Raw genomic sequence first — 21,332 nt, 5'->3', positions numbered from 1 at the left:
TTTCCAGTTATTAAATTTCGCGAATCGATCTTACTCGATATCTTGATTACGATAAAATCATGATTCCTTTCTTAAATAAGACAGTTATTTGTGCACTATTTACCATCATTTCGTATTCTTGACCAGCCTCGAACCCACGCTGGGAGTACACCATGCCTGTGCTGGGATGAATTTTAAACTTGCCCTTTCCTCGACCGCCCTTGATGCTATACTGAATTCTTCCATTTTCTCCGATATCTTGATCGTATGCAAGAACCTAACGCAAATTTCGAGAGTTATCTCGCATATTGTTGTGTTAGGGTAAATTCATCTACTATGGTATAAATCAAATGTTAGTCTAATCTATAACCGCGTATAGAGAATATACTGTAAATAAAATTAACATTGCACGGACAGTGATTCGTGTAACATAATTATTTCCATCATAAGATCATTAAAAAAATTTTTTTTAATCTGAAATAAAAGATACGTCGGCGCAATATATTATACACTCTACACAATAATTAACAACAAAATCGAAAAATTGTCTAAAAAATAGACAAACTTTAAATAGCTGTAACTTTGTTTCAAAAAATAAGAATTTAAATTTTAAAGAAAGAGTTTCAAAGCTTGAAATCTTTACTTTTGAAAGGTCAGAGCTGTTTTTAATTTTCTTCAATTCTGATATCTTTTACATACAGAAAACGATAAACTTAACGAAATGGAAAATTTTCTTTTTACTTTGTAGACGTGTCGCGTGTACAAAAAATTTGAAAAAATTGTTTAACTTTTTTGCGTTAAAGCTTGAAGTTTACACCCTGCAAAATCGTTTTTAAAAATTTAAATTTTGATTTTTCCTTATCAAGTTATCGAGAATTGAAGAGAAAATGATCATTTTCACTTTGATCGTTCATAACTCCGTTAAAAATCATCGTACAGCAATTTTTTCAAATCTTTTTGTACATGCGACACGTCTACAAAGTAAAAAGAAAATTTTCCATTTCGTTAAATTTGTCGTTTTCTGTATGTAAAAGATATCAGAATTGAAGAAAATTAAGAACAGCAGTGACCTTTCGAAAGTAAAGATTTCAATCTTTGAAACTCTTTTTTAAAATTTAAATTCTCATTTTTTTAAACAAAGTTACAGCTATTTAAAGTTTGTCTATTTTTTAAACAATTTTTTTGATCCCTTAATTATTGTGTGAGGAGTGTATTATTTATCTTTTAAACAAAATACTTGTGCTCGCAATGATATGTTCCTTGTAGCGTCGCGAAACAATGAATCTTCGAAGCACATTCATACAATTCGCATGCGGTACATTAAAAATAAAAAGAAAAAAATTAAGATTATCGTGATAACGAAATGTATAGCAGCCGTTCTATTGCCACGTGTCATGATCAGTTTAAAGCGTGTCCACGATCGCGATCGCGATGACATTAAGAACGTGAGATAGTAGCCGTGTGAAACGAGAACTACTACACGAGTGCATTCGCCTGCTATCTTCAGCAAGAGATAGAGAGAGAGAAAGTCCGATATATGCATATATGGAAACATATGCTTGTCTACACATTATTTTCCGTAGTTTCCGCTGTAGCTCCGATACTTCTCCTTTCCGAGCGAACATTTTTCTCCTTCGTACATACATGCCTGGTTTGTTGATGGCGATGCATTCCTCTTTTCGCGTGTATCTCTTCCGGACGACGTCGCGCAGAGAATCGAGAAATCAAGACGCGAAATATAAATTTGACTAATTACGTTGTCGCGGAAGAGAAGGAAGACATCTCTCGGATATCTCTCTCGGCGTACGAACTCGTTTTATCGCGGCACATGCATTTTCGCACATGCACCGAGCTTCTGCGCTGTTTGCAAATTTCAAACGCGCCTGTGAGATATATGCAGACGCAATCTATTGTAGTTTCGCCCTATTTCCGTTCGACTGTTCGATCGTGCGTATAAAAATTAATGTTTTTCTCTTCTCGCAGATGTTACGCGATATATACATTTAAAATCCTTTGGAAAACGAGCGCGGGCAGATTTTTCCGGAGTCTGTAAGTAATAATGAAACGCAAATGGCTCGTGCTAAGCCAAGGGATCGTGCGGAAAATTTCAAGGCGAAACCGATATCCTTGATTCCCGCATCAAGATCCTCGACGGTGCAATCATTAGTAGCGATAAGAGATAACGGAACATTCTCAGGCGACAGCTTCGCGTATACGATAAGGCAACATTCAGGAGCACAATACACATAGACGAGAGCACAAGAGAGGTACGCGAATTATCAGATACAGAGAGAAGGACACGAACAGGAGGACTAGAGGTAGAAAAGTAGAAAGGCAGATATATACGGAGCGAAAAAAGGCGCAGCCAAAAATGCTAAAGAGTGAATATACTATATATATTCACATGTAACACAGAAGAAAATTGTATCTTGAGTGGTCGCGCACAGAAAACTTAATTACGAAATTTTGCTGTTGTGCTTTCCATTCACCACAATGATTAACTTTACTGATTGATAATTCGATAATATATGCGCGACTAATCAAGATGCAATCAATTAAATGCGTGTGTAGCCTTTCTATCGATGGACAGTGCATGAGAAAAAAAAAGAAATATATATAATCATAGAAAGATACATATGATTAAAATGCACGATCGGTATGTAAAAGCGCTTGTGAACTAACGCAAATAGAACTTGCGCAGAAATTATATAATTCAGCCGCATATCATCAAATATAATATAAAATATATAATATATATGATATATATGATGTATATATATATTATATATAAGATATTATATATACATATTAGCTATATATGGTCGCGCGCGACGAGCCAGGCGCTTATTTTACGTGCCAAGGTGTCCTTACCCTGAAGATACGATCTCCTGACAGGGTGTCGGGGCTAAATGTCTCCCAAGTCCCGTTCTCTAGTAACGTATCGCTCGAAAGGTCGAACTCCCGCGAGCGGTTCTTCGATTTCTGTCGAGAACCAGAGAGGACAGCATTTAGCCTCAGGACTCTGTTTCTATCGGCGATTCGAATTTTCTTTTTCTTTTTTTTTTTTCTTTTCTCCCGACGCGACGCGACTACGTGTCTACGTGGCGATCGTTTATCCTCGTTACTTCTTGCTGCCCGACGTCACGTCGCCCGAGAAAAACTCAAAGTCGATTCAAGTTTCGACGCAATAAAGCCACGCGCAACTTCGAGATGCTTTTTTTAAGCAGGAAAAAACCTGACATTTTTGCATAATTACTTTCGTATATATGTACCCTGGCCTTATATCGACACATTACATCCAATATTATCCGTATAGATTATAAATCTATCACGAGCTATGTACTTTAATGCACGTAAAGATGAGAGCAATTTTCTTCTTTAATGTTGTTTTTTCCTTTTGATAGATATTGTTTCGTAATGCAAAGCTTTTGTTTCTCGAAAAATTCGTTCTCCGTGTTTTATATTTTTTAGATGTAATATTGCAGCAGAAAAAATATTTCATCCGCATTTTTCTCTTACGTAATGATACTACGCGGATTAAATAAATAATTAAACAAATAAATATGTACATTATAGTTGACAGTAAATGAATAATATTAATACTTAGGTCTTATATGTATATGGATTGCAAAAATATTACGAATTTTCGTGTGTTTCTTAATCTTTTGTGACAGTCAAATCCAAATGGTGTTTTTCTCATTGTTTATATGCATCTGACGACATAATCTCGCGATCGTGTCTAACTGTAAGAGCGCTGCAATTTAAGTATTGATCTGTTTTAAATCAAGGTCGTTAATTTTCCCCGTCTTCAATTAAGTCTGCATCGTTTCAACGACGCCTCGTAATTTAATTTGCGTCGGCCGACCTCCAGGGCCGATGCTCGTGTTTGCAGCGGACGTGCGACGTTCATAAAGGTTCGCCTTCGTATTCACAAAGGTTACAAGAGAGGGAGAGAGAGAGAGAGGGAGAGAGAGAGAGAAATGGGATGATGCTGTACTGGGAATCTCGCGCGTGCTGGAGCTTGTGGAGCTAAATCTCTACCCTTTCTGCGCGACGATACTCGGTGACGGGTTACTTTGATCACATCGAGAGGAGAAGGCTCTGATGGGAAAACGATAACGAGAAGCGAGGGAGGAGAGGTCGCAAGCGGTCTGTTCCGTGTTGGTGTAATATATCAGACTGTTTTTTATGGCCTGACACACACAGAGAAAGAGAGACAGAGAGAGAGAGAGAGAGAGAGAGAGAGAGAGAGAGAGAGAGAGAGAGAGAGAGAGAGAGAGAGAGAAAGAGGTAATGCGGTACCTCCCTGCGAGTTGTGAAATATTCGCGGTGTCTTTCGAGATAGCGTCAAATCGTCATCGCGAGGCTGACGAGACGAGAATGGGAATTTTAAACGCTCATGTCGCGAGGTGATTCATCATCGCGTTGAGGATTAAAAAATTTCACAGATAATGCGCACGTATGTACATACAACGAGATAGAGAAGGTGATACTTTTTACGCGGGGACAACAATAGAGAGAGAGAGAGAGAGAGAGAGAGAGAGAGAGAGAGAGAGAGAGAGAGAGAGAGAGAGAGAGAGAGAGAGAGAGAGAGAAAGCGGGAAAGGTTCGCTGTGGAAAGGTTTGTTGGCTCGGCAACCGTTTTGTTCTCTCACTCGGTCCATTCGTCGACGTGGAAATATATTTACAAGAATACTTGGGTGAGTGGTCAATTTGGGGAAAGACGCCGGTAATGCACGAAAGAATTCTCAAAGAAATTCGTACCTGGAAGAGCGGCTTGTCGGTCGCCGGCGACGCTGGAATCTGGACCGTATAGAACTTTGCCTCGAATTCTGGTCCATGATCGTTAACGTCCGCCACCTCGACGACGACTCTCGTGGTCGACGACAAAGGAGGCCTACCATCGTCCTTTACTGTCACCTGAAAGCATGAAATCACCAATCACGGTATGAAACAACATAATTTATCAGCAAATATACTTGTTACTTGGAAAATCGAGGTCTCATTCATATAATGTAATATACAGTAAATGTAAAGCATTATTATAGTATGTTTATTACATTAATAATATAAATCAGCATAAAAATTCAAAAATAAATTAATGCATATTAAAATAAAAAATGTAAAACGATAGAATACGTTTGATAAATAACATAAAACAAACTGTTGATTTTATTTTCGATAATTACATTTCGATAATGTGAAGATTAATGTATATGGATATTATTGTATATGTATGTATATAAATATAAATTTTTCATTATAATTATAAAATATTATAAATATATCGCTACACACCCACAAAAAATCGATGTTATTGAAACGGATTTAGCGATATTCAAATATTGAAAAGCCGGCATCGATAATTTAAATAAATAAATAAATAAATATATTAATGCAAATCCTGATTAATTCATGGTTAAATTGACATAGAGACTGAGCTATCAACAAATCGAATCACATCATCAACATATCGTTGACTCGATTTATTATTGTCTCATAATGAAAACATACGATCGGCTTTACTACGTAAATTTCAATCTCTCATCGTTCATTAATATACCAAATCTGTTCTCGTTTTCTCGTTTCCGCGTGTCGTAATAAATACTTGTATATTTGAACTCCACGACTATGTGACAAAGAAACATTAATGTATGCGTAAATTAATATTCCCGTCCAATTATTTTCGGGAACATACATAAACTACATGTGAAAATACAGCCTCATTCATATCATCTCCGTTCACATGGTGGGATTATTAATCGGGAAATAAAAAAGAAAATAGAAGAAAGGTGTGTTGGAGAGAAAAGTCCAGGTGGGTATTTTCCCCATGGTAATGTGCGATATCTTTTTAAATTTTCCACCGGTACGACTTTTCGTGCGACTACACCCCTTTTTCCCGCTTACTACGGTCGTTGTCTTATCGCGCACGTTTCTACCTTCTTTCTCCTTGTCCTGCGAAATCCAGGACTCTCATGCGCGAATATCGCACGTACAATCTGTGGAGTCGACGATGCTGACCGGGAAAAGGAGGTGGAGAAAATTCGAGTCGTAAAACCGAGTGTCCCCGCATCCGAGATGATGTTGCAAATCCGAGATTCTCTGGCCTTCATACATACTCGCATCGTTGCGAGAAATGCGTAAAATGAGATTAAAATAATTGTAGCAATTTAAAATTTAAATGTCACGAAGCGTGATACAGGGTCCCTTTTACTTTTAATTAATATGATTTTAATAAATGCGTAAGCGCCGAGGAGATAGAAATCTTTCAAGTAGTAAAAAAAAATGTATACCGTCAGGTCACACTGTTTTAGGTCAGACAAACAAATTTATAAGAAACTTTCATGAATAAGTTACAGGAATGATACTAAAAACGCTCACCGTTCGCGTAATTTTAGCCGTAAAATTTAATTAGTATTTTTGCCGAAACGTCAAGAGAGAGAGGAACGTCGGTCGCACTTTTTCCTGATCCTCCTTGGTTTACTTTTATTTGCCTTGCATCTATAAATCTCAAACGTTTCGTCCCAGTTTCCAGACGCGTTCCCTATATATATTTCACACGATTCTATAAATATATCTATTTTCTGAAGCGGCCCTTTGCCGCGTCACAGAACCGGTAACGAAGTATATGTGACTCAGCGCGATGGTGAACGCTCTATTACGAGATCTCGCAGGCGGTCCATCCATTCGTCCGGGGCGGAAGGGCCAAAAGGACTGATGGGAAAGAGAAAGACAGACAGACAGACAGACAGACGGACAGAGCGGACCGGTTACGAAATTCTCCGTCTCGAGGCTCCCTCCGTCGTTCTTCGGCGCAATAATCGGGCCTTTCACGAAGCAATTTCCGTCCGGCGCGACGGCGTACGAACGGGAACGGAACGGAGAGGAAGGCTGCTATGCGGAGAGACCGCGACGTAAATCCAATGTCCCCCGGGAGAGAGAGGAGACTGCGCGTCAGATCCTCCCGGCGTAACACCTGCACTAAATTAGGAGTACGAAACTCCGTTTTATACACCGGACGTCGGGCACCCGGGTACTCTCATTTGCGGTGCAACGACAATGATGCGACTCTCTCTTTGCGCGAGAAACTACTCTTTCATGGATTTCTCTCGTATTCTCACGTATTTGCGGTGGGTATGCAGGATTATCTGTCTATCTATCGCAGGATGATCCTTGTTAAATAGAATATACACATATCACGTATATTAGGGCTTTATCTTATATTTTTAATATATTTAAGAATTATCATCCTTTCTTTCTAGATTTTATCACTTTGTATGCGACGATTCGCTAAAAACGAGATTATCAATGTATCTTTCTTCCCTTTGGAAACGAGAAAATGTTTTGCGAGATCTAAAGAGTTTCGCAACATATTTAATAAAGACACTTTCTCTTCTACGATGTCATTTTCCTATTGTGCCAATTTTTCTAACGAAATCACGTGTTTTTTAAATAAATTTAAAAAATATGTATGAACGGTAGGATTTTGCCACAACGCGTTCGTTCCTTCAAGGCTATATAAATTTCTCCACACTCATCTTCTCATATCTTCACGAGGCAGGAGAATATATTAAGTGTCGCGTTTCTGGAGCACCCTGTACACGATGAACATGGGTCCTTACGGCGTGGTAGATTTAAACGCTTGGCCGATCGCGTTAAATCCGTCCGAGCGTCATCGTATCTCGCCTGGAGGCGCCTCGCAGGTTTCCTCGCTTCGCGCTCTTCCTCCGAGCACTCGCAATTTTATCATTTCACTCGGCAAGCAAGAGTACTCGCGCGCTTCAGGTTGCCGGAGCGGTTTAATATCGGTTCGCGATCTACGTAAACCACACGGAAGAATTGACGAGTCAAAACGACACATATGCGAATTCTGTGAGTAAATATTAACAAGTAAATACAGCGCATTTATTTTATATATGTATAAAACCGCGTTACAAGATTTATAGTAATTTTTTTTTATACGTCGACGAAAGCAACAAACCGCGAGCGGATTTAGCTGTGTTTATTTAAAATTAAGCAAATAAGATAAGCTATCTTTTTCAAAATTTTTATTTTTCAATTATTTATATAATAGTTTAAAAATTATAACATTTCATAACACGCGTACATATTTTTATTAAGAACAAAAAAATGAGTCGATTAAAAATTCTGGAAAAAGATAGGTATATGACAAATTAACAACAATTAACAATTAACAACATAAAATGTTATAAAAAAAATACATATATAAGTTTTAAATAATCTAAAGAAAATGATATTTTCATCTTTAATGAAATTTTATCATTAAATAGCAACCAGTGCAGGAAGACAAAACGGTGTAGCCGTTTCGTGACAATCAGTGATCGAGCCGTATTATATCTCCGACACGGACATCGGTTTAGTAACGAGCGATGAAACCGACTTTTCGAATAATCCCGGCGACGTTTTCCGGACCCGTGGAGAAGAATGCGCACCGTTCGGAAGAGAAACCGTGTTTTCTTCGTGATTAGAGGTAATAGCTGTGCGTTGCCCGAGCGGTTCTTCAGTATCTTCTTCATCACCCGCCGTCTTTGCGCCGCCGCTCCTCCCGCTCGACTCTCCGTAATTACCTTGATGGTCTCTGATAATTTCGTCGGGCTTAACCCCCGCGTTTGCGGCTAAATCCGAGGGATTCTACCACTAGCTACGACGACCGGCATTCGTGACAGCCGCCATAATAAACTCGGAATACTGCGCGCGGTTTCGCAAAAATAGCCGCACTGTTTTCTTCCTACTAATTGCATCGTCCAGAGATCGGTAAATATTGACATTTCGGTTTCGCGTTATACTTTATTACGGTCGGCGAAAATGTCGCGTGAATTTTAGAAGGATTTCCATCGCTCGAATTTATTTCGTTCCAGACAATTTCCCTTTTTTTCCGTCTGGCTTCAGTAAACGCTACCAATGCAGAAAATTGCCGTCGAGGCGAGCATTCGGAGATTCGTATATCGCGAAGAGAATCCGCATTGTGTCGACAGCTGAAAGAGCTGCTTTACGGAAGACGTAAATTGTCGACGGCGCCCGGTAGGCATCATTACCTTACGCTTCTCTTCGAAATTGTCTTCGCCTCGAAAGCCGCGCGCGCTGACTTTTACGGTTCCTTTTATGGAGAACGAATAAGTATTACGTAGGATACTAACCGCCCGGCGCATTAAAATCCTAACGGGGCGGCGTTAAGAACAGCATTATAATACCCCGGACAACTCCCGCAGCCCGAAAATCAAAATATTTGGGCGCGTAAAATCGCGAAATCAGGCGAGAGCTCTCCTCTCGTCGTTGGAGTCGAGCGCGCGATTTAATAATCATTCCGCATTCATTGTGTAAACCAAAACCCTCGAAAGTTCCTCTTGTAAGCCGATCCGCTCTAATAGCGGGGCGGGAAGCGCAATGGGAAATCCGGAATTATCCCGAGGATATCGTAATATTCTCTGATCTATCTAAAGCTCACAGTTAATAATAATTGGTCCGTGTCCGTGGAAAATTTCTACTTGGAATAATTTTCGCGTTCGTACCTAATCGGAACAAAACCAGTCGCCTAATTTTGTGCCATAATAAATTTGCGTTTCCAACACGTTTTCTCCAAGAATGCTAATTCTCTGGAAATACGGTACTTACAGAGCTTTTTTATGTCCCTTTCTTTCTCTCACACATACCCACACACATATCTAATCTCGCACAGCGATCACGGATACGCGCCAATAATACGTTCTAATTGGCAAGTCGAGTTTTGCGGCTTTCTCTCCGTTCTTTTCTTCTTCTTATCCTCTTCCACTTTTCCGCCCTTTCTCTTCGATAGTGAACAGACAGATCGTTAAGGGAATATCACTCGCTTACCGGAGCAGAAAAGCATGCATAATTCGAAGGCTGTCTGAAGAAGACTCTGCTTCGCGCTAATTCATTCGTGGTTGTAACCGTTTCCGGTGACCGTTCGCTCCGAGGATTTATGTTTTCGCGCACAGAGTATGATTTCGGAAATGACTACACGGATAGATGGATTATCATAAAAGATGAATAGGACGGACGACCGATAGTTTGATGAAAGACGCCGCAATTGCGTTACGAACTACATTCATTATTCATGGGACCGTCAATGGTTATGAATCCACTTCGTCTGTCGATATGATACAGGATCGCGATGAACTAACAAGGGTGCATTTGCCAATTTTCAAATTTTGATGGAAAATGTTAAATCATTCATCGATATAGTATATGAATATGGGATTGAGCTATAGATCGTTTGTTTTTCTTTAAAAGATGTATAATAAGAAAATTGTCACGCTATTTTTCAAAAGATGATAAATTAAAAAATTCAATAAACAATTGATTAAATATATATGCAACACATTCTTCTTCAATGGATGAAAATTGACAATAATAAATTTTTTAAAACATTTCATATTTTTCTAAAACATTAAAACATTAAAACCGATCGACCATTATTCCCTGTAAACCCGTGTGCATGCATATAAATAAAAATTAAAAATAAAAGCACAAATTACACAAATATCTATAAAATAAAAAATCAAAAGATCGCAAATATTCGAAACATCTGTGATAAAATTGGCTTTATTTCGATTTCAAATAGCTGTTTTTTATCTCTCCTTTGTTCACCCCTCGCGAAATTATAAGCGCTTTCAAAATAAAAATAAAACCAAAGCTTCAATTTCGATATAAACATATGTCATATTTTCATCTTATTAATATAATTATAAATTTTTATTAAATTATATAAATAATAAACATTAAATACAATATATACATTACCAAAATTGAAATTAACTTGACCATATTCTACGATGTTACCCATGACAATTTGGTCAAATTCAATAAAATTGCGAATTTGGCTTTGTTACGCATTATTCGTAGCCGCAACGTTCCAGAAGCGATTGATTATATTGAACCGCAGGTACACTGCTATCATGCCCACAAATTTGAAATTCCTCGCTAATAAGCGTATTTTATCAAACCCCACGTAACACGTGAATGGCGCCGCAAAAAATACGTATTTAAATAGTTTGTTAAAGTAGCGAGCGGATAGAACTGTCGTTTAGCCACCGGTTAGGCATTGGAAAACGCTCATGGCAACTCCGCACGATGGCTAAGTGGCTAGATAAACGTTGAAGGACGACTATCCGAGATAGGAATAAAGCCAACTTCTTCCCAGATGTTCGGAATATTCGCGCGTTTTTTCGATATCTTACTTTATAGATACGCCCTGTATATTTTTCCAGAAATTATCGATTGACATAAGGTACATTGAAAAAAATATAAGATTATATAATTAAGTAGATATATAAAATTTATAAAAAAAATTTAAAGACAGATTTTTTAAAAAGATTCGAGTGCATAATATATTTCGCAAATTCTCTATAACATTAAACATATTAATTAAATTAAAATTGATCTGGTATCAAAGCAAAGACCTTCAAACTTTGTCGTAAATTTGCGATTTTCACTTCTCATTGGTATGAATGAGCCGAGACTCGAAAGATGTTATCAGAGAAAGCATCGCGCATAATTGCGGTCGTTAATAATTGGAATTCCAGTCTGGAAGACCAATCGAAGTCGCATACGCCATATCGAACACCGAGTAGACGTGCATCCGCGATAGTACTTTTTTTTCCCCGACTCACCCTGTTTAATCCCAACTATAAAATTTATCTTCAATTAAGGCGTGCTTCCTAAGGCGTGCAATTAATAATTCTAATTAGTATTACTAGGCGAGTTATATGCGCTTCATCTAGATGACTATCGGGTTTCCTCCGGAAACATTCCATCACGATAAACACCCAAGGATCTTTCATAAGCAAAGGATAATTTTCTAATCGAAACCACGATCGGTTTCAGCAATCAAACGCGCCTCGATCGATTGCATCTCGATCTGAAACACGATACAATGGTTCTCTGAGAGGATTGCATAATCGATTTCTTTCTCGCGCGAGTTTTTCACGATTACCTTTCGCGCATTCACCTCGTATCTCGCTCTTCATTTGGCACGAAATATATTTATGCCGCGAAATTTCCATCGTGGAGATTCTTGCATATTCATTATGATTATTTTTTGCCTACTCGCGGGTTCTTTTGCAATGCGCTATGAGACGTACATAGAAGAAGAAACCAGGCGAATGAGAGTTACGCCGGGTATTAATTATATATCCATTTCTGCACGTAGTGTATATCTTTCTCTTCCTTTGGGCTTTATATTTCAATGGGAAAAAATATAAAAAGAAAATCAAACAATATTCCGATTGTTATTCTCGTAAGATTTAAACATTAATTCTCTTAATGACGATGCATTTATATCTAGGTATAGTAAAACAACGTGATATTTCTGTAAAATTTTTATAAAATTAGCTTCTGCAAAATTTTCAATCCACAGTATAATCATAGAACAAAGAATCTGAGATTCGTAAAAAAATAATCTCACGAAATTAAAAAAATGTACTATTTGCAGAACACGATTGTTGTGTGTGTAAGCGTGTGTTATTATTCTTTTCATCCACATGCCGCGCAAAATATTTGCAAGTTTACCACATGTGTATACGGTGAGAATTCGAGATATTTTTGCATTCGTTTCTCCCGAGATGTTCTTCCCCGAGATACGAAGAAACTCCTTATATTCCCGAGCGAAATACGAGGGACCACCCTATAGGATACTACTCTATTGTTTCTCAGTTCCTTTGACGACGGCATCGTGCAGAACTCTCTCATTGTCACGGTAACGTCACGTGCACCGAGGCGGAAGTTTCCATTGCGCTGCAAGAAAGATCCAGACATCGAGAGCCGGGCGTCGCGACGATAATCCTCACGACAGTGCGCGAAAGACGGTAGGAAGAATGTCATTAGGCGACTTCAGTGATGTTTCTGAGTGTCCGAGCGACACCGGCAGTAAAACGAAGGGTTTCGTAGCGAAGGCAGAAAGATGGAATGTTAAGAGAAGAAGGAACGAGACGTAGGATGGCGAAGAAAGCTTCGAGTTTCCTTTTTCTTTCGACCTTACGTTCCTTATCGATTTTTTCCTCTCTTGTCTATTTTTAACACAAATTCTTTCGACACACATCTTACGAATACTTTAAATTGAATATTTGAAATCGAAAGGGACGGATGAAACATGAGAGATATAAAATGTATCTTTGACATTTATCTTTTCGAATAATTGTATGCAGAATCAAGCCAAAGATAAGAGATAATTAGATTCGTGTGCATTCTTCTATGCGGGATGAATCGCGCGTTCGAGCATTAGTCATCCACGAAAGACGCTGAGCGAGCGCAGCATTTATCTCCGACATGCGGTTGTCGAGGAAAATCGGCGTGTATTATAATAACGCACTGCGTTCCGGAGCGGAAGCGTCCGATATAGCCGTCGCGAAAAAGAGGATCTCGTGAAGGATAGCGCGAAGGGCCGATTCGTACCTGCCCTTATTAATATACGCGGCGCATAGTGAAAACGCCTGGACGGCGTACTTGAAATATGTCCGCGTGCGTCTAAAGAAGGGGGTATATATTTCTCGGACGGCGGTCGGGAGGAGAGCGTGAAAAATCGCGCCTATTAATAAGACTGCGGCAAAAACTTCTCGGTCGAGGGGGTGGTTCTTCGCGAGTCGCCGAAACTTACGCACTGCGCTTTCGTCGAGATACGAGACGTTATCGATCGCGAGAATACTTTCAAGGAGAAGCGAGGGGATGCGATTGGACTCGGTCGAATTTTCATATTTGGTGAAAATAAAAAGACTTTGTGTTTAAAAGGATACTTGTGTGATAGCAGAGAGAAATAATTGCGTACTCAAATAGAGATTCTGCAGGCGAAAATACTTATTATCATTTCTTTAAATCTATTTTCAACTTTATTTTATTTTCTATCCCCCTGAATTCCCCTTTTACTGTTTTAGAAGGCAGGCTGGAGATGGGAAATTAAATAAAAAATTTGCTGCGCCTATAAGAGTGGCACGTGAGCTGAAAATTGATTCTTACGTGCTCTTTCTCATGGATTATCTATCGACGACTACGATTTGCATTCAAGTACGCCTGGTCGATCATAAATTTCGATGAAATACTCTCGAGCCGATACTTGAGGCAGTACTTAGTAGAGAGTCGACTGTCTGTTCTACGATAGTAAGCAACTTTCTGGCTTACTTTGAATATCAGAAGGAGCGCCTAAAGCGCACCTTTACAACAAAAGGTCATCGGAAGCTTCAACGAAAAAAACGTCAGTCGTTTCAACGTTATGTTTGCCAGTAACACATAATAGTTACGTCAATGAAGCCTTTCAGGGTGCATTAGGCATATATTACAATTACAACATAATTTTATTTCGGATTACTCAAGTTTGTTCAATTGTAAAACAAAGGAACATAAGGTTCTATTGTCTTTATATGAATTCCGTTGAAAATGAAACAATATTGTCCACGTTTTCAGATTTATCGAGCTCTTTACGAATTATACGGCATGTAAAAAAGGTGCCTGGCAGCGCGAGATACGTGTAGTGAAAAAATATCTCTTCGTGACAGGACACGACCATGAGGATGCAGTCGGGAACCGTAAATTATGTGTGGAATTATGAAAAAGGGGGACATACAGTCGTCCGAGGTCACATCGTACTAGGTCGCGCAACGTTGGCCGACCTTTCATGCCAAAATATACCGGCGACCGGCCAACGTGCCGCTCTTTGACATCGTTTATACATATCGGTTAAACGGCATATCGATGACAGATAAACGAGTTTGGCGAGCGAGCAGGAGCGCCATAAAAAGCAAGTCTAACGATCCGAAAGCGCGGAATCTACGGGATATGCACCTAGTTAAAATGCGCATGCTGCCAATAACGCTATTTCAGCCGATATCAATTTCGCCAATCCTTGAATCAACATAGTTACAGTAACGATGCGATAGATATGCTATTCGAAAATAAAACAGTTTTAACTAGTATAGGAAAAGAGAAGTAATATAGAGAGAGAATCGAATATATTCCACGCGTCTCCTTTTAACCGAATGCACGGAATACCAATAAAGAAATAAAATCCCTTTCTTTATAGTTGCCATCGCGTGACGTGCATAATTCTCTGCCCTTTACGTAAATTTTATTTCAATCGAGAATATGTTTGGGAAAAGTTGTCACTATATACTTGTCAATTTCATAAATATTTCCTCGCCCTCGACGCGCGCTCAACTATAGAGAATAAGATGCTGAATAAGTAATTTAATCCGCGCGATTGATAATGAAGGGGTAATCGGTAAAGCTTATGATAAAAGAAAGCACTCTGTACACTCATTAATTATTCGCGGCGGGAAGACTTTGTGAAATTGCGCAAGTTTCTCCGCAAGGAGGTGGCAGGAGAGGCCACGGGGGAGGGGGAGACGATCGTTTTCACGAACTCTTGTTTCTAGAGCCGAGACTCATTTAACTCGGTTACGAACACAAACACGCTGTTAACAACCCGCATCGGAGGATCAAAGCCTCTTAAAGTGATTTCCTGGTCGCGGCACGGAGTCGTCGGAGAATTTCCGTAATGATGTCTAACGAAATCAAATCCATACGAGGCGAGCTTAAATGTCAGAATGTCTTTCAGTCTGTCCGTTGTATATTTTGCGGAAAATGTCATTTGTTCCGAAATGAATTTGAAATATTATCCTATTCGAGATGCAAATAGCCCCAAGTTTCGTTACAATTTTCTTAGCATAACAAATATCGATACAAAATTATTAAAATACGATGCAGGATTTATCTTGATTTTCGATATTATAGTGCTGCTATTAAGAGCATTTAATTCGGTCGATGAGGGTGTTGAAAATTTAAATTGCGCCCAACGTGTGAACGAGCGAGAGAACGTGGCCATTAAAACCGATAACGTACAATTTAATTTAGGGCGAGCGTATGCTCATGTTAATTACGAAACACTTTGCCACCGTAATGGTCCACGCTTTTTTTTTTTTTTTTTTTTTTGAACATTACCTGATACAATTTTACGACATTAGAACAGTTTTAATTCTGAATAAATAAGGTATTTTTGAATGCGTTTAAAAATAACGCATAAATTGTTGTATAAATTGCTTAAAATTTTGTTCTGAAATGTGATGTCATAATCATAATAATTTCGCGAATACTATAACAAAATCCGCGATTCCTACGAAATTTTACGGACAACGTAAACGTAAATAGTATACTTAGATATCACATAATCACTGCGCTTTTTATTGTATTACTTTGAAGGAGAATGTAGAAAACATCGTAAAATGGTTTTCTTTTCCAGAAATGGAATGAAAGCAAGAAGCTATATCCGTGATTTTATTTGCAAAACTTTCGTAAATGCGACAACGCCAAAGTGGTATCAAACAAGTAACGCTGCTGTAAGTTTGTTAGAAACTGCAATAGAGTCGGAATAATATCTAAAGAGAGAGACACGTATTGTAACTTTCACGATCAAGGTGAAACTGCGAGATTCATGTGCGTGAATATTTAAAACTTATGGGACGACATTCATATACGCGATGCATCTCTTATGCGTTTCACTCAGAATTGCATTCTTTCGTCGATTATCAAATTAATCACCTCTCCTTTTTGCTTCTCAGCACTTTTTCAATCCTGTTTTACACAAAAACTTTCTCCTCTTCCTACTCTTTGCTCCTCTTTCTTTCTAAGCCGTCAAATTAATCTTAATTAATTACGATGATGCAAAATCGCGTTCCGGACGATTGGCAACTCTATCAATTACGTGGAAATTCTAAAAATGATACATAGAAGCAGACGTGGGTAAGGTTAGGGATCGTTTATCCTATCAATCGCATTCACTTCGATTCTATAGCCGCGGAAGAAGCCTTTCCGTGAAATTGGCATCGATCTGTTCCTCGCTTTTATCGTTCCGGCGAAATTTCAGTGTCTATCACCGTACACGACGTGAGACTATCGCGCGAGCGCCTTCTTTAATCCCGATGCAGGTAGAAATTCCCCGAAAGGCTCTCCGACGACTTTCCCCGGAGAAATGTCTCGCCTCTCCCTCGTGTCTCACCCCATGACCGACCCTTTTTCTTCTACCATCTTAGCGCGGACCGCCGTACCTTTTCAACCCTGTTCCATCCAAAGCCTCCTCCTCTTTCTCCCCCTCCCCCTTCGCCCTTCTTTCTTTCCGTCGTTGTCCCAAGCCGTCCATTCGTTTTCCAGTCATCCTCGCCCTCCCCGCGTTCATACCACCCCTTTTCTCACTCTCAAGTTAGCCTTCTCGCTTTTATCGTCAGAGGCAGCAGATTTTCCTCATTTTACTTTTCAATCTCACGAAAGATGCGATTTTCTTCCTCATTTCCACTCTGACAATATTGAGGGAGGGCCGTTGGAGTAAAGAGAGAAAGCACAGAAGCGGCAGTTCTAGAACTTTGTCGACAGTATCGTCGAGAAATGGAATAGCGAATGAATGAGAGAGCGAAAAGAGGAAGGGCGCGGCACACTAATCTATCTATCTATCTATCTATCAGCTGTTAGCATTAGCGCGCCATTAGGGAATACAATTTGCTCTAACGACTGCGAGTGATTAAATCGTCGTTTAAATCGTTGCCGAGTGCGAAGGCACGACGCGTTTTCGAATCCGTTTCCATTCTCAAGTTTACTCGCGGCGCTTTGAGTTCACTCTCGAAATTACACATCGCTGCGAGAGAACTTCAAAAAGAGAAAAACAAAGATTTTTAACTTTTGACTTACCTCCAACACGTGTTCCGCTTGATTCTCGCGGTCGAGCTTCCTGCCGCTGGTGCTGATGAGACCTGTAACAATAAACGTAACAGCGATTAGCAAAATGTCCGACCATTAATAATACGCGACAATAAATAACGATCGAAAACGGGGAGGATGATATCTATTATGGCGGGACACAGTAAAACGGCGGCACTTTGCACGATGACTCTCCCCTCGATAAAATCCCGCAAAGAGGGGAGACAGAGGGATGATACGACGCTCGAATTGCGAGCGAACGGGAGGACCTCCATTACCGAGAGACAAAGATCGGCCCGATGAAACGAACTCGACGAAATTATAGCCTTCAGATTTTGCCATGCGAGTACGTACTTCCCGTCTCTTTCAACCACCACGATACCGAGAGCTTTAATTTAACGTCCCCTTTTATCACGGAGCGTGGGCGCTGCCCAAAAACTCGATCGAGCAAAAATTCGCAGACGCGTGAGAGGCTCTACTGACGTTCGAGAAAAATTCTTTCAATTTACTACGTACTTTGCGCGAAACGAACCGGAGAAGGACGAGCGATTCCGCGAATGCGCTCGTAAATTTGGCAAAGTAAAAGATGTACCTATTGCTATAAAAGAATTAACCGATACGAGATACGAAAAAAGGTAATTTTTAAAAACATATAAGTACGAGACATAGAATTATTGCCTAATGCAGGCGAGCCGCGCGCGAAACCTCCCACAGAGATGCAAACGCGATGCTTCAACAAAGCGACACCGTCGAACAAAAAAAAGGAAGCCATGAATAGCGGACGCGCAAACCGCGTTGTTGTATACATATAAAGGCAGAACGCGGCTTTTTTTGTATTAGTCTTACGGCTTCCGGTGACGGCCTAGATTTTATATTACACCGCGAGCTGCTAATCGAGTTACAAGGAAGCCGTTGTCGTTCCGCTTGGAGCCACGATCCGCCGACAAGGCGGCGCGCAGACTCTCGTAACTTTCGCTTTGCGGCCCCCGTTATCATCAGCATGGCGTGAATCCGAACTCGTACAACTGATACGTAGGTACGAAGCACCGCTGCCATTAAAACAAACTAGTTCCGCGCTTTCGTTGAGCCAAACGTGGGGAGACGTGGGGAATTTGCGTGCTAAAACATTGCGTAGGAGAAGGTAGAATAAGAGGGCAACCGTGTTATTAGATCCACGAAAACGGAGAAACTCGAAGTTACGAAAATAGGAATCATCTCAAATCTAATCCTCATCGTTATTTAATCGCATTCGCCATTTCGAGCGAATTGATTAATTGTTTGATCCTTTTTTTCCCTTGAATTTCGTCGACAATTTCAGATGTAATGACTTTTAAACGCGCACACGTCCCCTTTTTGTGTATCTTTAAATAGAGAAAGTATGAGAAAAGGGGATGAAGACTGAGAACCGGGGGGAAAAGGGCAGGGGCGGAAGTGCCGCGATGGATAGGAAAAAAAGGGGAATTGAGGGAAATGGCGTTCGATCGTGCCGCGAAGGTACAAGCGACCCTCGGCGCGCTGTAGAACGCATTTAAATAATTGCTTTTCGTTTTCGTTCCTCACCCTCTCTGGACCGCGCGTCGACCCGAGGGTTCGCCTCTGCCTGATAGGAAAGCACATCCTTTCGCTCGCTCGCGCTTGCACACGCGTACACGCACGTGTTGTTGCAGCATCGTGTTTGACCGCGAATAAGCCCGGGGACGGAAAATTCGTTATCGGAAATCAGAGTGCGGGATCAGGCGAAATCATTTACGGTATTATCCGCGACGCGGACAACACAGATCGCAGGATACAGTGATGCCAAATGAGAGTCCCGACAAGCGTAACGATGAATTTATTTTATTATTATCTCTGGATCCCCCACTGGACGTCATACGAGGATGACGTCTCTCTTGAAGCAACCGTGCTCCGGAACTCGATGGAGTAATATTTTACAATGATAGTGAAAAATGCTGCCGGGGCAACGGCTTCCGGAGACCAACTTCCGGAAAGACGCTTAAAAGACCACTCGCCCGAGAGAAAGTTTTATCGGGATTATTCCCTTATGGCGAACCAAGATTATCCGTCGTGAAATTTGCTTGCTCGAGTCTTGCGTTCGTATTTAAAAAATTGCGAATTTTTCATGGTAGGAATAAAAATCAAAAGATTAGTTGACTAGACAAGCGCCTGGAAAGTCCTAAAAAGTCGAGACTTTTGACGATGACATTTGGAATTATATACTCATAGACATAGTATTCCATTACGTAAAAATAACATGCGTGACATTTTTACGAGGACGAGAGAGAAAACATCTTGAGATATTTTGGTACAATCTTGCCAGTTTCGCTGTCCTTATTAAAACATCGAAGCACGTTGATCGAATTGAATTGCGACTGTTTACAACAATAACACGACGTGCGATCGATGACGATATATATACATATAGTATATCCACGAAATTATAATCTCACATTTTTTTTCATTTTTCGCGTCATTAATGAAATTAGTCGGATATACGCAAAGGGCCGTTTAATAAAAAAACCTTGGGTTTTTTAAAAACGACGCGCGGAACACGGGTCATCAAAGCTTGGTGAGTTTAATTAATGCCGCGTTTTACGTCCTATTTACCCGTTTTATAACGGCACGGACGGGGGTAACTGAAGAGAGGGAGGAGAAAGGGGAACAAGAGAAGAAGGGAAACATATTTTTGCAATGTGGCAACGCGTGTAACGCGCCAAAAGCGCGATTAACTGTGCGATTAGTTACACGAGGGTCGTGTAACGCTTACGATGGCGACGTGCTGTTCGTTAGCTCGTGTAAACTCGTTCCCGCGGGCGAGGTCGCATTACTCGACCAAGATCTATCTAATCTAATTTCGTACTGCCGTATAACACCACCATTGTTCGCCATCGTCGTATCTTACGCTACGTTCTACCATAACTGGAGAGGTCCGCCGGTTAACACCTGAGATGCGCCCGAACCTTCTCACGTATCGCATTAATTCTGTCCGAAATATCTTGTTACGAAAAGCGAATAAACATATACGGCTGCGCATTTGCAACTAAAGTCGTCAAAGATTTGAAAAGTTGGACACCTAGCTTTCGTTGCCTCTAGTCGAAATTGAGGGGGAATGTTATTAGTTATTACCTCTCTAACGCAGCACGTGACTCCCCTCCGTACGTTCATGAAATTTTTATTTGCATGCATCAGGCTCCCGTCTCGGATCATAAAACAACACATCGCCTCGCGCCACATAATAATGTTAATGAGGGTGGAGGAACGAGGAGGCGGTGTGTAATCATAAACCACGTGCATGCGATATACCGTGACGCGTTATTTCAGCGTGCATTCTGGGGCGCATGATGGAGTAGCTTTTTGCCGGGCTGACCTTTTCCATCGATATCACCCCTTTCTCGCGCGACGTTCCGGAAGATTGAAAAAAACCTCCGGTCTCCTTGCTTGTTATCGGGCGCCCGCGCGAAAATTGATCGAAAGGCCGCGGCCGTATATAGATGATTGATGCCGCGCGGAATTCGCGCGCGAATGCAAAAGAGGTGACCGCGCGTAGCGAAAGCGAAGGGATGTATTAATCGAGTGACCCGGTGATTTAATTGCGGAAACGAGCCGGGAGGCCGGGGCCGCTCTCCGGGGCAAAAAGGCGGTAC

The 21,332-nt window shown here is 40.4% G+C and overlaps 1 protein-coding gene across 9 annotated transcripts in view; it reads right to left on the bottom strand.

The window, feature by feature from the left end:
* Nucleotides 1-21,332, bottom strand: part of Kug (FAT atypical cadherin kugelei) — a 310,268-nt gene that overhangs the window by 18,880 nt on the left and 270,056 nt on the right. For 8 of the 9 annotated variants that reach the window (XM_083036464.1, XM_083036465.1, XM_083036470.1 and 5 more), the window contains exons 6-9: nucleotides 17,683-17,744; nucleotides 4,744-4,899; nucleotides 2,851-2,961; nucleotides 104-256 (exon numbers count right to left, since the gene is read on the bottom strand). In XM_083036464.1, the coding sequence (XP_082892590.1) occupies nucleotides 104-256; nucleotides 2,851-2,961; nucleotides 4,744-4,899; nucleotides 17,683-17,744 (482 nt within the window). The remainder of the gene's footprint in view (nucleotides 1-103; nucleotides 257-2,850; nucleotides 2,962-4,743; nucleotides 4,900-17,682; nucleotides 17,745-21,332) is intronic. The other variant, XM_083036468.1, reaches the window with a different exon arrangement.

Source organism: Prenolepis imparis, unplaced genomic scaffold (genome assembly GCF_030444845.1).
Source record: "Prenolepis imparis isolate NDT839.2.m4 unplaced genomic scaffold, iyPreImpa1.0 SCAF_4, whole genome shotgun sequence".
Lineage (NCBI taxonomy): Eukaryota > Metazoa > Arthropoda > Insecta > Hymenoptera > Formicidae > Prenolepis > Prenolepis imparis.
The sequence above is the reverse complement of the archived record's forward strand: the minus strand, read 5'-3'. Positions and strand labels throughout refer to the sequence as shown.